This window comes from Euprymna scolopes, chromosome 39, assembly GCF_053919585.1.
Source record: "Euprymna scolopes isolate OS-2025 chromosome 39, ASM5391958v1, whole genome shotgun sequence".
NCBI lineage: Eukaryota > Metazoa > Mollusca > Cephalopoda > Sepiida > Sepiolidae > Euprymna > Euprymna scolopes.
In genome coordinates, this window is record NC_136520.1 from 69,808,025 (window position 1) to 69,826,155 (window position 18,131).

Here is an 18,131-nt window from a genome sequence, read left to right on the forward strand (position 1 = left end):
ATAAATAACCACAGCAAAAGTGTTAGTATTAAATTACCAAGCAATAAAAATCTTGTAGTTTTCATATTTTATTACATAGGGCGATACCCGCCTCTCCATCCCCCATCAATACCACTCATTAAATCATTGCTAAAATTCACAATCTGCAATCCAACCATATTTGGTAAAAAAAGAAAAATAAACCTTAGTCTATGCTTGACTTTTCTGCCAAGTTTTAGTAATAAATATCCAACAGTTTTAGTTTTATTGCAGTTCAATGACTTTGGTGATCTTCTCATCAGTAGAAGGTGGGATCCTGAAAATGAGCTTCACATGCACTGAACCATAACCTCGTCCTTAACACCTACAGATTTTCATCTCAAAGATAATACCTAAACAATCTGAACACTATTCTTGCACTAAAAAGATGGTGCTTATGTATTTTTGATACCGCGCTATTTTTAAATAGTTTTTTCAAGTTAAATTCAAGTTTCACAATATCTATTTTTATTATTAAATTGTTAGGTGGAAGCACAGAATACATACGAAACACCCTCTCCTTCTCATGTTAAGAATGGCTTTTGAAATAACAACGTTATTATTTCAGCGTGTTACCAAAAATACATAAGTACCAAAAAGACTTATCATGGCCAAAATCGGAGCAGTATCAAAAGGGGAATGTGTCAAATGTATTTTTCATTGAACATCAATAAAAACAAAGACTGTTGGACATTCATGAAGGAAACTTGGTGGGCAAGTTAGATATTAGTGATGAGTGATTCCAATATATTTCTCAATTCCGATAAAATTACAGATTCTGCACTAAATTCCTGAGTCCGATAAGATTATTGGTGCTGATTCTTTATAAATCTCTAATTATAACGATTACCGTAAAAACGCGTTAACCCTTTATGACCTCAATTATGATGTAGATGATTAATACAAATATTGTTAATTTTAGATGGCGGCATACTGAATGTTGGTTGGTTGTTTTTGTTTTATGGCATATCAACCCTTTTCAGGTTATTTAATGCCGAATCCGGTGATTTTGAAGAAAATTTTTTAATAGAATATAGTTGTTTTTTGCAAGTCAGTTTCTATTTAACCCATAGTTGGAACCCTAACAGGTACTATCACTCCGGGTCAGAGTGGACCTGGGAGCAATGGCAATTAAAGGGCGGCTCCACACTCCCCAAAGCCCGCAAGCTGGGGCCTCACCATCGGATATAGTTTAAGGTCATATCCAGAACCGGCATACTGAATGTAAGCAATGGACAGTTGCAATCTGGAGCTATCTGACATCTACCCAGATACTGAACTAATAGGTACAAGGCGTGTTTGAATCAATTCCCATTTTATTTATGCTGTTATATTCATTTATTTACAACTGAACGAATTAGTTCAACCAGGTCATCAAAGTGGAAATGTGATATATTTTCGTAAAAATACACTTGTGCGGGTGATCTTTAGATTTTAGTTTTACTGGTAGTTTAAAATAAATAAATATTCATTATTTATGATTACTATTAACAGCGGAAGATTTTGTTCTAAAAACAAAAAAAAATCATATAAAAAAATGATAATTAAAGGAAATAGGCACAATTTTTTTCCGTTTCTGAGACCAATTCCGATACCCCTAAAGCTCCCGATTTTTCTGAATCCGATTAATCGCCCCAGCACTATTAGATATAAACTGAAATTTATTTGCACCAAATAAGACTGAATTGCAGAATTTTCTGAATGATTCCATCATGGATGGGGTGGGAATAATAAAAAAAAATTTTTTTTATTTTTAGGGGAGAGGAGGGATAACCCTATATATATGAGAAGAAAAAAAAAAAAAAAGAGAAAAAAAAGAGAAAATGTTTGTTTCTGAAAAAATTCAGGTATTTAAAAAGTGTGGCAATCGCATCCGATAGTAGGAACAAAGACCAACATTCGAGCATTATTTGCAGGCTTTTACGAATTGGTTCACTCAGCGAAACGTCGGAGGTTTCTTATGCGGTGGATAAATTTTTGCAAGTTTTTTTTTTTTTGTTCATTGATATATTAACCTCTTTTAAAGTTGTTTCATGTCCAAGTGCAGTACCTACTGTAAACTGTTCAGTGTATACAGTGTATACAATTAGGTGAATGCAAGTTGCTATAAAACTGATAACTAAGACAAATTAAAGCAAGGTGTAATCAAATGGAAGGATTCACCCTTATCATATTTAGGTATCATTTGCTGATTTATCTAAAATGGTTTGAAAAGCGGGAAGCTAGGAGGCTTTTCATTTGGCCAATAAAATAACATTTTTATCAACAGAAGAATAAAAGAAATAAACGCACGTCAAATAAAAAAAAAACAGTAAAATTATAAAATAGTTAGGAAATCATAAAAAAGTACCCTCACCCCCAAAAAAACAAATGATTTATATTAAACAGTAGAATTTAATTTTCTACCGATTTATATATATATATATATATATCTGTCATCCGGCAGATATTAATCTAAATCTAATTATTCTTTTTAAATGTATAACGTACATCACATTTCTTTAATATAACTCTATTGTAATTTTAAAAGCTGTTTTCATTTGAATTACCTCCCTAAAAAAATAAAATTTTTATTAAATCACTTTAATTATTGCTTAATATCAACTAAATTATGGCATATATATGGTAAAATAGGATAATAAAATTACAAATGAATAACAAGAAACATTGATTTATAAACTCTAAAAAAATATTTATGCAAATTAGGTGTAGAAATGCTGTATTTGGGTCTTTGATCTCTACTATACATTTAAAAAGAGTATGTTGTATTATTAATTTTAAATAACAATGAGCCATTTTAATGGTTATATATATATATATATATATATATATATATATATATATATATATATGATAAATGAAAAAAAAAACTTAAACACTTATTCACTTATACTAAAAAAAAAAAATGGCATTTTCTTTTTCTTTTTTTAAAAAAGCATTGGAGTTATTGAAGCAAGAAAACCCGATTGTTAGTTGGAACCCATGATTTACCAAGACTAAAAAGAAGCTCACAATTGTCCTTGCCGTTATCACCAGAAGTGTTAGTTAAAGACACACTACGTGGCAGCAAGCGGAGGAAAAACTGAGCGCAGAACTAACCTTGCTCTTCGGACAATTCCACAGGATCTGTGATCACGGATACATCTAGACGACGATGTACACAATTACATGCAAAGTAATGGAGGAGAGAAAGAGAGAGAGAGAGAAAGAGAGATGTCATCAAACATGCTTGGCAAGATTTACGTAGGGCAACGACAAGTCCCTTTTTGTTTTACGTTCTTATATGTTCTAGCAAATTCTATTCATGAGAATTTGGGTGTTCCTTAAAGGGGATGAGGTATGATTACATGAAGATGCCTTTCATGCTGGAGGTTGAGTGGGGAGTGGTTGATGGTGGGCCATAGGGGAGGAGCAGGCCATGATTCAAATAAAGAAACACAGATATTCCAACATGCACAGCAGGTAGCTATGGATGCATGAAAAAAAAAAGTGGGTGGGACAAAAATCAAGAACTGGGAAAAGGTTTATAAAAGCTTGAAAAAGAGGCTTGATTAAAGCATCAAAAATCGAAAGAATTAAACACATTTCCAAACATTTGCAAATTCTAAACGGGACCTGCACCCCCCCTCTAATTTTTTTTTTTTTTAGATTCATCTAAAAAACTCAGTAACAGCAGCAATCAGTTTGTCAATGTTATGCTTAAGTTTGAAACAGCGTTTTCAGAAATCTGTTATGCTTAAGCCTCAAATAGTATTATCACAAGCCTGTTATCCTTAAGTGTGAAATACCATTTTATCAGCTCGTCATGCTTAAGTGAGAAATAGCATTTTTGTTGGCTTAAGTTTTAAATAGCATTTCTGCCATGCTTAAGTTTAAAATAGCATTTTTGTCAGTCTGTCATGCTTTAATTTAAAATAGCATTTTTATCAGTCTGTCATGCTTTAATTTAAAATAGCATTTTTGTCAGTCTGTCATGCTTAAGTTTAAAATAACATTTTTGTCAGTCTGTCACGCTTTAATTTAAAATAGCATTTTTTGTCAGTCAGTCACGCTTAAATTTAAAATAACATTTTTGTCAGTCAGTCACGCTTAAATTTAAAATAACATTTTTGTCAGTCTGTCACGCTTAAATTTAAAATAGCATCTTTTGTCAGTCAGTCACGCTTAAATTTAAAATAACATTTTTGTGAGTCTGTCATGTTTAAGTTTGAAATAGCATTTTTACCAGTCTGTCATGCTTAAGTAAGAAATAGTATTTCTTTTAGTCTGTCAGACTTAAGTTTGAAATAACATTTTTGTCAGCTTCTCACACAAGTATGGAAGAGTATTTTTGTCAGTCTGTCAAAACTTGAATTTAAAATAGCATTTTACTTAATCTGTTATGTTAAAGTTTGAAATAGTATTTCTGTCAGTCTGTCATGCTCAAATCTAAACAAGCATTTTTAAATGCATCCATTCATTTTTTTAGGAAGTTTCACCGGTTGGTCCGTCAGATACTCTTCTTTTACGACAAGTACGAATTGTATGAACATAGTTTAAGAACATGTGTTACTGTTAAATTTTTAATTTGAGAGGTGAGGGTGTGCAATTCATGTAATGGATACGAATAAAGACTATGGAATTTTATTTTCTCTTTTGTGTCATCACTTATCATAGCTAAAACCCACTTGAGGATAAACGGTTAATGAAATGATTGTCAACTGAATGATGAAGAACACTATGGGAGTATTAAACTGATCAATGAAACGAACAAAGTTTGGTTACTTATTGTTGTGGTTTAAATCTTGAAATAAGAATGAGAAAGCCTGGAACCAGTGAAATGAAATAGATATTAACAGAAAATACAGAAACGTATGTTGGTTAAGTGGAACTCTGCTCAAATGGAAGGACAAAATCAAGTTACGACCCACTCCCACTAAGTCTTAGGTCCAGACTACCCGATCGCAGAAACTGGTTACCGGAAGTGATGTCAGGAATAGCCCATTGTCAGAATCTGTAGGGGTGCTACCCCAACACTTATGGGATAGCTTATGAAAAATATTGGCTCACATTAGATTTGAAAATGACTATGTTGTAACCTGTAGGAGAGCAGACCTGGGATAATGTGTTCCACAAAGAGGAAACCCTTGCAAAAATCAGCAAAGCAGAGTTTTAATTTTCTTGGATCCGTTGTATTCAATTATGCAAAAGCGCCATGGAAACGTATGCATCCAAAATTCCCCTACGATGTAGAAGTAAAATGACAGATATAATGAATCGTTTCACAATAAACTACGTATACCTGTGCCCTGTTGGGTCACAATCACTACCATCATTTGTCCTACCTTGAAAATTCATAAATTGTGAGATGGAAGAGAGAGTTTGAATACCTACTAGAAATCATCCGCAAATGTCTTCAGTTTATCTGTACAAAAGGTTTGCCAGCACATCCTGACATGCGGATACTTCACCTTTACAAGTAATCTTTGACCAAATATTCAAAACAACATAGAAGTCGAAGCAAAAATAAGATCCCCTCAGAATTGCTACACGCTGGCTCATACAAGGAATGCCGCACTTTCTCCTCGTGATTCCACCTCAAATAACACCACTAAGGTTGACTACTCCACCAGACCAGATGAATTTTAGTTCTGGAATCCAACAAATGAAAATAAAGCTCACAAGAAAAAAAAACTATAACATAGTTAATTGGTTCAGTGGTAACAAAAAAAAAAAAATCTTCAATGCGTTCTTTACTTAAGATATACGAGGGGCATTCCATAAGTAATGCCGCCTATTTTTTTTATTTCACCCAAAGGATCAGAGTGCATTGCAAATTGCATTGTTATGATGACTGAATTTATGCATTCATGACCTGAAAGTTTCATCTCTTTGTCGCAGATATTTATGGTGTGAGACTCTAAGAAAACAACACCTGTCATGGACATGCATCAGGAGTAGAGATGCTTTATTGAATTACTACATGCAAAAAAAAATTGAACCAATCAACATTTATTTACATCTGTTGGACATTTATGAAGCCGATGCATCTGATATCAGCACAGTTAAGAGATGGGTTTGTCGATTTCAGAGTGGTGACAGATGTGAATAACAAAGTGCACGCCGGAGTTTTACAACCAAGGCATGAAAAGGGGCTGGCAAAAGTGCTTTGAGAATAGTGGTGACTGTACAGAAAAATGAATTCTAGAATAAAAGAAGTCGCTCGTTTTAAGGGTACCACTTCCATCTTTGTAGCTCCTCAATGTTTTAGTTTTTGAGTTAAAAAATAGGAGGCCTTACTTTTGAAATGACCCACGTGAAAGTAGAGGAGAACTTTAATAAACACTTGGATATCGGTGTGTCTCATATCATGTATTGAATAAAGAAATCTAATGTTACCCAGGAAGAGACCCACTGATCTTTAGAAATCCGATCAAAGAGAAATGGGGATAAAAAAGCAAAATTCTTCTTGCATGATTAACAATAATAAGTCCATTTATTTTTATATTATTTTATGTTATAATCATTTATTTTACTACTAATTCCTCACTAATGCGAAAAGCGACTAGAGGATAAGCCACCAAGATGAATAAATTAACAATTGAATAATAATGAATACTGCCACAGAGACGCTAAGAAAGCAACACCAATCAGGAGGAGAGATGCGTCATTAAATTCCTGGCAAAAATGTATTGAGAATGGTGGTGACCATGTAGAAAAGTAAATTAATAGTACCACTCTTATCTCTGTAGCTCTTCAACTGTTTGAGTTAAAAAAACAAAAAATAGGAGGCTTTACTTTTGGAACAACTCTTGTATGTATATGAACAATAGAAAATACATTTAAAGTCATACAAATCTTTCATATGACCCTAAGAAACCCAATACATGCACACAAAAAAAATAGGATACTTGAAAATTACTTAGGAATTCTATCCAATCATAGCTAATTGAATGAGATTAGCAATTGAATAATAATGAATACTGTGACAGAACTGAAAATCCTTACATTGAACCAATTCAAAAGAACTATCCTTTTTTTTTTTATTAACTCTTGATATTCTTTTGTAGGCTTAACCTTGAATTTTACGCATGTTTATTTGGATTCTTCAGACTACCGTTCGTATCTTGAGTGCAATTTTCACAACGTTTCAGTTTATGTAAGTCTCTATCTTCTTCAGGGGTATCTTGTCAAACTCAGAAATCTGCACAAAATTTCGCATGGAACTCTTTACTCCACAGATGTAGCATGCTCTTGTTTTATCTGCAATCACTGGATAGAGGTCCTAAGTAATTCGAAATTGTATTTTTCGATTGTCCACACTGAGGATCGAACCTTCAACCTTAAGGAGAATATCACTTTACAATTGAATTTTTCCAAGTGTTCTAATCACTGCACCACAGGTCTGAACAGTAGTTTGAAGAATCCAAAATAATACGAATAAACAATCCTTCTCTAAAAAATTCAGAAACTTAAATTTTTTGCTTGTTTGGATTTTAAAAAAATTTGAATTCAAAGCTCAACTTGGATTTTTAAAAATTTGAATTCAAAGATCAACTTGGATTTTTAAAAATTTGAATTCAAAGCTCAACTTGGATTTTTAAAAATTTGAATTCAAAGCTCAACTTGGATTTTTTAAAATTTGAATTCAAAGCTCAACTTGGATTTTTTAAAATTTGAATTCAAAGCTCAACTTGGATTTTTTAAAATTTGAATTCCAAGCTCAATTTGTTAAAAAAAAAACTAATCAGACTATGAAGAATATAAATAACAAGTCCCTATTTATTTGCCTCCACACAAGAGCAAAGTTAGACAATGGGTCAGTTTTTTTTAATGCAGAAGATACTTCAACTCTTCCAAAAAAGGGGAGGCATCTTGAATTAGGGCAAAAATTAAAATATGTTTCAGTCAATCAAGATTTCTCTCCCTTTAACAGAACAGATACTATATTTTTCATCTCTGAGATATTAACAAATACAACATAACATAGAGATAGGGGTTTCATTAGATGTTAGTCCGAACGCGAAGAATTGATGAAATAGAGTATTAGTTAATGAAGGGATCCTAATAGATCTAACAGCTGATTCCATAATCTGTATGTGTATCCATTACACTCAACACAGCACACGTTGACTAAAATATTGTCATTATTTATATTAAAAAAAAAAGACTCAAATTTGATTATAAAAAAACAAAATGTGCCTTTTTTTTCTGATGATGAGGTCTCTTGTTTGTTAAAGCAAAATCCATAAAAAAATAGTCAATAATGGAAGGCAGAAGTATAGAGAGGGGGAAAGGGGGTTTAAAGATGAAGATGCGCAAACGACAAGAACGTGTAAATAAGGCAGGGACATAAAAAGATGCAGGAAAAAAAAAAGATACAACACACATAAAAAGTGACTGTGACTAATAAAAATTTACAGAAAAAAAAGGGGGGAAATAGACTAAACTTAAGCTAAAGCTTTGCATTTTAAGACATTTTCTAGAATGAAAATCATGTAATCGATTTTAATCAAAATGGGAATAAGGATTCTAGATATAAGGTTTACTGTAATTATATGCTGATTTTAATCTTTGCAAAAGAGTGTAAAATTGTTGTGTTTGTGGAATTATTTTTACTTGTCCTGGGACGAGTATTCTTCGAGTTAAAAATGAAAAATATATATATATATATGGAAGTTTTAAAAGCCAAAAGCAATGCGGAAAGGACCGGGATCATGAGAGTAAAGAAAGGAAAAACAAACAAACAAATAGACGGGTATGTTTGAGTAGAGAAATGTCTAACTGTTTATTCAGCTATCATTCCTCACCTCGTTGTATGATTATAAAAGTTTTGTTTTCTTTTTGAAATGGGGAGAAGCCTTTCTCCCGAAATTAATCAAAGTTCCATACCACCAACGGACTTTATATACACCGGACATAACAACAACTTGGTTGCAAAATAATTATACAATGAGGTGAGGAATGATAGATGAATAAACAGTTAGACATTTCTCTACTCAAACATACCCGTCTATTTGTTTGTTTTTCTTTACTTTACTCTCATGATCCCGGTCCTTTCTGCATTGCTTTTGGCTTTTAAAACTTCCATATATTCGTTTACTAGCAATGCTTCAAGCAAATTACTATTTACTCATATTATATATATATATATATATATATATATATATATATATATATTACTATTATATAAAAAGAACTTTGCTTGTGTTTGTGAGTTCATTCCCTATGAACTCAAAAACGGCTGGGCCGATTTTTAAGAAATTTTACATTCCTGAGGCAACGCTGGCTGCTCCTACTAGTTCTTAAATATCTCTTTAAACAGTTGTCAAGTGAAAATCGCGATACTGAAATATTATTTTATTTATTATTATTTTTTTTCAAATTAAAACATTTATTTTAAAAACATTTTGAATGTAATCGCATACAAAAACAAATTAAAAATTTAATAAAAATATATGAAGAGCAAATACTGTTTTAAAGTGTTCGGGCTGGGGGCAGTAGTCACAGACACTTTTGAAATTAAACAAATGAAAAAAAAAATATGCATTAGATGTGAGGAGATGGAAAGGAATTTAGAATTAATGAAACTGCAAACATTGATGCATATACATATATGTACCATATTTGACACCATGTCAGACAGCATTTAAGTTGAGACCTACTGTAGGTTAATTTTACCTCTTTAAATGGCAGTTGATGGAGCACATACCTCCACCAAGGTTCAAAAATAAAATTTATCTATATAAATAAAACAGTAGATGTATATATGCATGCATGCGTGTGTGTTTGTCTGTGTAAATATTTAACCGATAATCTTTTAAACTAAATCTTTGTTTGGATGGATAAATAAATCTAAGACTTAGCGTGGTTTCTACCCCCCCACCCACTTTTTCCTCCCTCACTTTAATAACTATTCCATATAATTTTTATATCGCAATTCCTAACCTCAGTCTAGCTCTGTTGAGCAAGATTTTAAACCGGTTAGCTAGTCCTTTCAGTCATTTTATTTTTTAATTTATCATGTTTAAAAAAATTAATGTGGTCTTTATATAGCCAAAATTAAATTTTATACCCCCCCCCCACACAAAATATTTATGTAAAATAGTAGTTCCTATTTACAATGCCTCCCCATGGGACAGAGTTAGACACCAGGGTCGCTTTTTAACATGGAGAAAAGGAACAAAAATAAAAATTGTCCCAGTTGTGAAGGATTTCTCCTCCACTGACAGAGAACAAGAAATTGAAGTGCTGTATCTGTAGAAGAGATACTACACTTTGATCTTGGCCCGAAGTAAGATAGTAGTTTTAGTCAACAAAATAACATAATTTGATTTTGGAACAATTCATTTTAAAATGGATAAAGTTGGAATTTGTTTTTTTTTTTTTTTTTTATCTTAGCAGCATCCAATTAATGACCAATCACTATTTGCTAATTAGACGATCTTATTTTTAATGTATTCGAAAGGTGATAAAGTAGTACGAACATGTAGTGAATTGGTATATTATTATATAAATTATTTATGAACACAGTAAAACTTGTACATTTTTTTTTTTTTGTATCTGAACATGACCTACTGAAATGGTAAAGTGTCTTTCATGGTGTCAAATAAAGTAATAAAAAAAATTAAATATAAAATACAGTTTGTGAAGAGTGAATATTTGAAAAAAAAAATTTAAAAAACATTCATGGAGAATTTTATAAAACAAACAAAACATTTAAATTTACAAAATATAAAAGATTTCAAAAAGTAAAAAATCATATGGAAGCTCGTCTGATTGCTTCATTTGTTCAACAGAAATGATTTTGTTATGAATATCGAATGCAATATAAGGTTGAAGATATTGTGTGGATTGAATAGAAATTATACAAGGTAAAAGAAAATAAGACAGTACTGTAAAGATTAGGTTTTGATTTATTTACCTGTTGTACCCTCATGAATCCATAATAATTTGTATTTAATGTTACTTTTTATATTTCAAGGGTATACCTCCTTCTCAAAAATCTCAAATCCTTTTTTCTCAGCAAACATTTTTCACTTATAAGACAGAAACACAAGATTTTGCTATGAATATTTCAAGCAGTTCCACAGAAAAATATGATTATTATTTTTTTGCTTAAGCTGTTGAACACATTATTTTTGTTTGTTTCTGTTTAATATTCAATTTTTGCCTCCAGTGGATAAAGTAACATTTTAAAAAATTACAGAGATTTTTTTAAAAGGTTTATATTTCTAAAGATATATATTAGCACATTTTATTTGCTAACAAATAATTTTAACATTTATCTACTTCCTTTGCATCTGAAATAAATAATTCTTTATGAAATAGAGGTTGACTATAAAGTACAAGCTAATCCAAAAGTCTTGTTAAGCCATACCAAAAGTAGCAATAGAGGAATAAGTAATCTATATATATAAAAGCGAAAATATGTGTATGTATGTTCGCTTTTTGTGTATGTCTGAGAAGGGCTTTTTTCTGAGAAGCGATCAGTCAACTCACTTCTTAAAACTTTTTATATCACGTCTAAATGATAATATCTACAAGTTAACAATGGGGGGTCGCCTGTTTATTTAATTTGCTCGACTTTGAAAAGATAAATATTCAACATTTTTCAATCGCCGCATGTGCATTAAGCTTTTTCGTATAATAAAAGCGAAACTAATTCTGGCGACATTTTTCCGGAAACGTCAGAAAGCAATCAGCTTTGATCAATGTGGAGTTTCTCCTTATATCAGACAATTGCTATTCAATTTGGACAATCCTCTTTTTATGGGGAGATAGTTTTCCCCACAACATCTTAGGAAAAAAATTTAAAAAATCCTGCCCCGCAGTAAATAAAATACTGCCCCGCAGTCAAAGTTGACTTCATTAAGTATGGGCACCTGCCAATTAAATATATTCAATCATGTTTCCGTTACTATTTCGTGGCTCAGTAGTTAACGTTGCACATTTTTTTTTCATACTTTAATTTCCAACTTCGACTCAAGGGTTCGAGTTCGATCCTCCATACTTACCTACCAAAACTATTTTTTTTATTTTAACCCCCTCCCTCTGACACAAACACCTGGGTGTTTTGATTTACCTAAAGCCACACACACTTCCAAACACCCGGGCAACGCTGGGTACCCCCCGCTAATCTATATATATAAAAGGCAAAACAGGTGTGCGAGTTTTTGTTACTATCGCTTAGAACTTCTTATATACCGTGTAGATCATAATATGTACGAATTGTGAATGGGCGTCACGGCTAGATTTATTTACATCGATTTTTACAAAATTATTGCTATTTCGGCTTCTCACGTGTTGGGCTTTTCCGTATAAAAGCAAAACTAATGTGAAACTAAGGAGCAGTTCTTGGCCTATGGGCTGAGAGCATCTAGAAAGCAATGGACGTTTGGTCAATGTCGGTGAAAACCATCATATCAGATAATTGCTTTCATTTGGACACTCCCCTAATGAAGGGGAGCTGGTTTTTGGGTAAAAAACAAACTTAAAAGAACTACCCCGCAGTTAAAATTAAGCGCGGAAGTTAATTTCCTTTGACCTAATTAAATTCGCCGCGCACCTGCCACTTGCGTGTTTATAAACGTTAAAACGAAATTGTTTTAGTTACTTTCCTTTTGTGGGCGAGCGGTAATTTATCAAGTTTTTCGCCTCAACATTCCGGGTTTGATCCTATCAAATCCAAAAGCTGCCCTGCAGTAAAAGTTAACTCTGCTACTTTTATTGCGGGCACGTGTCAATTCTGTTTTTAATACGAAAATAAATAAATTCAAACGTGTTTCAGTTGCTCTTTGTTGGCCGAGCGGGTAACGTGTAAGGTTTTTTGCACACTTTCTTTTCCACCTTCGCCTCAAGGCTTCGGGTTCGATCCTAAGTACTTACCAAAACTGTTTTTTTTTAAAGCCCCCCCCCCCACATAAACACCCGGGCAATGATTTTTTTAAGAAGCTTTTAACATTTTTTTTTTATATATGTTTTGATCCCCCCACACTCGCCCAACACGCACACCTCTAAACACCCAGGCAACGCCGGGTACCCTCGCTAGTCTATATATATATAAAAGCGAAAATGTGTGTGAGTGTGTGTGCATTTTTTGTGTATGTCCAGCAAAGGCTTTTTTCAGAGGGACGCTCATTCTTAAAACTTTTTATATGCTCCGTAGATTATAATATCTAAGATTTACGAAAGTGGGTGGTGTGTATTTTTTATTTGGGCGACTTTTACATGCTATTTTCGCAGTAATTCTTAGTCTCCGCATGTTTATTTACCTTTTCTGTATATAAGCGAAACTGAACCTGTAGCAAAATGAGCTTCCCTGGCACTCATGCTTGGAACGTCCAGAAAGCAACGAGGTTTGATCAATGCGAGGAAAACTTCTTATATCAGACAATTGCTATTCATTTGGACACTCCCCTTTTTATGAGGAGCTGGTTTTCCCCAACATATTGGCGGAGAAACAAACAAATACGCAGAAACTGGCTTGCAGCCAAAGTGAAGTGCAGGATTTCATTCACCTATGGCGTGATGTTTGACCTCATTAAATTCACACACCTGTCACTTAACTTTTTAATCATTTAACTTCTTAATTGTTTAATTTCACCCATTCTTAGTTCTCTGCCCGCGTAGCGTGGTGGTAAATTATCAGCCTATTGACCTCAAGGGTTCGGGTTCGAGCCTACCTACCGACCAGAACTTTTTTTTTTACACCTCCAAACACCCGGGCAACGCTGGTTACACCCGCTAGTCTATTATATATATAAGTAAAAATGTGGGTGTGTTTGTGTATGTGTGCTTTTTTTGTATGTCCAGCAAAGGCTTTTTTTTCGGGAGGGCGCTCAGAGGGGGGGGGGTCACTAATTCTTACAATTTTTTATACACTACCTAGATTATAATATCTCCAATTTATAAAAGGAGTCGCATTTATCTTTTATTTGATCGACTTTTACACACTATTTTCGTGCTATTTTTTACTCTCCGCGTGTTCCTTTGGCTTTTCTGTATATAAGCGAAACTGAATCCGTAGCAAACGAAGGTCCCTGGCACGAATGCCAGGGACATCCAGAAAGCAATGAGCTTTGATTAATGCGGCCAAACCCCGTCATATCAGACAATTGCTATTCATTTGGACACTCCCCCCTTTTTTTCCCAAACTCTTGAGGAAACAAACAACATATGCAGGAACTGGCTTACAGCCAAAGTTAAGTGCGGAATTTCATTCCCCTATGGTGTGATGTTTGACCTCATTAAATTTACGCACCTGTCACTTAACTTTTTAATCATTTTATTTAAACCATTCTCAATTCCGCTGCCCTCGTAATGTCATGGTAAGTTATCAGGCTATTTGCTTCAAGGCTTCGGGTTTGATCCTACCTACCTACCAAAACTTTTTTCCCCCTACACACACACACTGACAAACACCCGGGCAACACCAGGCACCCCCACTAGTCTATATATATATATATAAAGGGCAAAATGTGTGTATATGTGTTTGTATGGCTCACAAAAACTTTTGACAGAGGTGACGGATTTTCACAAGATTTAAAGCTTGACCCCTTGGACAACAAATATTGAAAAATTGGCCAAAAACATACATTCCTTCACCCTAAACTGGAGAGGTAGATTTTTTGCATCGCCATTTTTGCAAGTCATCATATCGGTTGAATTGACTTTGCTTAATTTCAACGTTCCGAATTTCTGATCGGATGATAGAGACATCAGGAAAGATGTCAGTTTTTTTTTTCTTTCCTCCTTCGCGTTACGGGTTCGAGCCTGCAGGTCCCTTACTTGACCCAAGCAACACTGGGGAACCACTTTTTTAAAACCCCTTTACTTCCCCCCGGTCTTTATTACACCTCCACACACACGGGCAACGCCGGGTACTCCCCGTTAATCTAATATATAAAAGGCAAAATGTGTGTATGTTTGTATGTCTTGCAAAAACTTTTGACAAGCGACGGATCCTGATGAAATTGGTGGGTTTTTTAAGCTCTGTCCTTCGAACGACAAATATCGAAAAATTGGCCAAAAACATTTATAATAAGACTTTCAGACTAACCTGTACGTGCAAACAAAAGGAACAATATTTAATCTCTTTTCTTCCTTCACAGTTGGAATGGCTTATCTTTATTAAATTAAAGTTTCAATAAAATACAGGTTGTCTAAAAAATATATTCTAACTGTTATCAACATTGTCCGGACAATAATGTTCATCAATTTGAACATTAGCGAACATGATTCTTCAATTACATTTTTATTTTGTATTCAAAGCTATTCGATTTTACGCATAGTTCATAATGAAGGTTTACCATCATTTGAAGTGTGAGTACATTTTTACATTTTTTGAGACATCCTGAAGATTCTCTCTCTCTCTCTCTATATATATATATATATATATATATATATATATATAAATATATTATTTTTAAATTAGGGATAATAAAATTAATTTTTAAAAATGCTATAACTCATGTAAAATAATGTTTTGATGATCAGAATTTAAACTAGATTTAGTTTTATAAAATTTATCTCGATTCACGGCTGGTCTTCTTAAGAGGGTTAATATCGTGACAGAATCAATACGGCCACTATTGACTTCTACTCATGAAAAGATGAACAACGTTGCTTGAAAAATAATGAAAACAAAAAATAACTGAAAGGAAAAAAACATTAAATGCAATTCTAACCTGTTAAAAAATATATATATAGCACAGAGAAAAATAAACCCACCAATATATGTGTGTGTGCATGGCTGTCATAAAGAATTCCTCTTACTAACAGGTCATGACAAAAAAAAAATTAGCTCCATCAGATTTATAAAACTGAAATATGATGCCCCCCCCAAATTTCGTTCAGTTTCATTACTCTAAAAAAAAATGTTTTCATTGACAAAACATGTTAAGAAGAGAAATTTTTATAACTTGAGATTTTTAAGAACATTTTTTTTTAACATATCTTTTCAAATATATGGTTGATACTTACGATATATATATATATATATATATATATATATATAATATGTGATTCTTGACATAGCCCTACTGTGTAAATACACTAAATAAAATTTTAATTTTTGTAAACTGCATCTTGTTATGGTGATTAAAAAATGGTAACCAAATTTTACAGAAAACAATCTCGTAATTAAAAAAAATTTTTTTTTTTTTATTTAAGAAATTCAAATTTTCATCGATTCAGTAGATTCCTTCAGAGACTCCATCTTCTTCAAAATCATGGATGATGTCTGTGGTTACTTCCCCTTGATAGCTCTTATAATTAACAACATGGCATCTAAGTTCCATACTGAATAATAAAACTATTGGATTATGTTTCTGAAATTTTTTAATGAGGATTGATTATTTGTATTCTTCAGACTACTGTTCTCATCTTGAGTGTTATTTTCACAACATTTCAGTCGGTGTAACTTGCGACCTTCTCCAGGTGTAGCTTGCCAAACTCAAGAATCTTTCTGTTAAACTCGGGAATCTACACAGAATTTCGAATGGTACTTTTTATTTAATTCACAGGGAATAACATTCTCTCATTCCATCAGCCATGACTGGATAGACACCCTAAGTAATTTGCAATTTGGGAATCTGCAAGGAATTTTGAACTTTATTTTTTTGAAATTCTGTGCAGATTCCTGAATTTAACAGATAGCCCCCAGAGCTTGACAAGATACACCTGAAGAAGGTTGGAGGTTACATTGACTGAAACGTTGTGAAAATAACACTCAAGTCCGATGAATCCAAAGAATTTGAACTATCAGATTATTTTTCCTAAGATTTGGTTAGCATTTTAAAAAATTATCACCATAATAAGTATTTGCTAAAATTAGAAATTTTTTTAAGCATATCACCAGGAAAAGAAAAAAAAAATATATATCAGAAGCATCAACATGAAACTGGATAAAAAGAAAAACAATCACCAGTATCTTCATAAACATATCTTAGAATCAGAATTTTAATTATTGAATACCATTCTTACAATGATGATTCATAACAAAAAATATTAAAAATTAAACTTAAAGACATTTCTTTTGTTGCTTTCCAGAATTTCGGGGACTTTGTTTTTGTGGTGATTAAAAAAAAAAAAGAAAAGAAAAATTCTTCAATTCTGAACAACTCCTAAATAAGACTTAACTTTCTGCTTCAATATTGTCTTTATCTTATCTTTATAAAGTTAGATATGGTATACGTTTATATTTTTATGTAAAGCAGTTACTTCTAAACTAACATACTGATTATCATGAATTTTGGAACATGGGAGGTGGGTGGGGTCGTAATGTGAGCTATATTTAGTTTTATTTAGTTTCATGCAACGTTTGCAAAAAGAGGACCGAATCCCCTTGTGAAAATTCCGCAGCCAATATGAAATTTTAAGAATTGAGAAATATTTCCCAAATTTCATTATTTTTAATAAAAACCCAATTCATGATTTTCATTCTAAAAAAATGTCTAAAATTTAAGGTTAAAGCTTAAGGGGTCTTAATAAGAAATTGCAATCCAGGGAATCTTAATTGATATTTAATGACTATGAATCAAATTTAATAGAAATTTGAAATATTTGAATTTTAAAATAGTAGTTTGTACCTATATTATGCTTCATAAAAATCCTTTAAAATACTGCAAAGAAACTGAAATTTGGGAAATATTTAAATGAATATCTAATAATTATTCTTAAAAAATTTCACAGGGGTATCTGAATTTTCACAATATGCTTTCATCTCATTTTTACTCCTTTGCATAAACTAAATATAACCCACATTTATACGCCCTTACACCTAGCACCTGTGTTCCAAAATTCATAATGATTAATTAGTTTAGAAGTATATATATATATATATATATATATATATATATATATATATATAAGTACCTAACTTTAAATGAGTACAAAAATATTTTACTTATAAAAATGTTTATAAAAAACACACATCCAATATATGAAATTATGTAAAAAAAAAATTAAAAGAAAATAATAATTAAGACCAAATATGAAAAGAGTAAAAGATAAAAATGTTATTTTTGAATTGTATAAAGTTAAGTTAATTAAGGATTAGAAAGAAAGCTTTTTGCACTAATGTGAGAATTAAGCTGAATTGTGAAAGTGTTAACGATAAAGAAGTAGCCAAA

General features: G+C 32.3%; 2 protein-coding genes across 2 annotated transcripts in view; one reads left to right on the forward strand and one right to left on the reverse strand.

Moving 5' to 3' along the window:
• The window catches only part of LOC145263843 (uncharacterized), a 649,003-nt gene that overhangs the window by 177,906 nt on the left and 452,966 nt on the right, over positions 1-18,131 (reverse strand). Inside the window, exon 34 of the mRNA XM_080120917.1 lies at positions 3,118-3,162. Within this exon, the coding sequence (XP_079977043.1) occupies positions 3,118-3,162 (45 nt within the window). The remainder of the gene's footprint in view (positions 1-3,117; positions 3,163-18,131) is intronic.
• Positions 1-18,131, forward strand: part of LOC145263845 (uncharacterized) — a 624,663-nt gene that overhangs the window by 33,265 nt on the left and 573,267 nt on the right. The window lies entirely within an intron of this gene.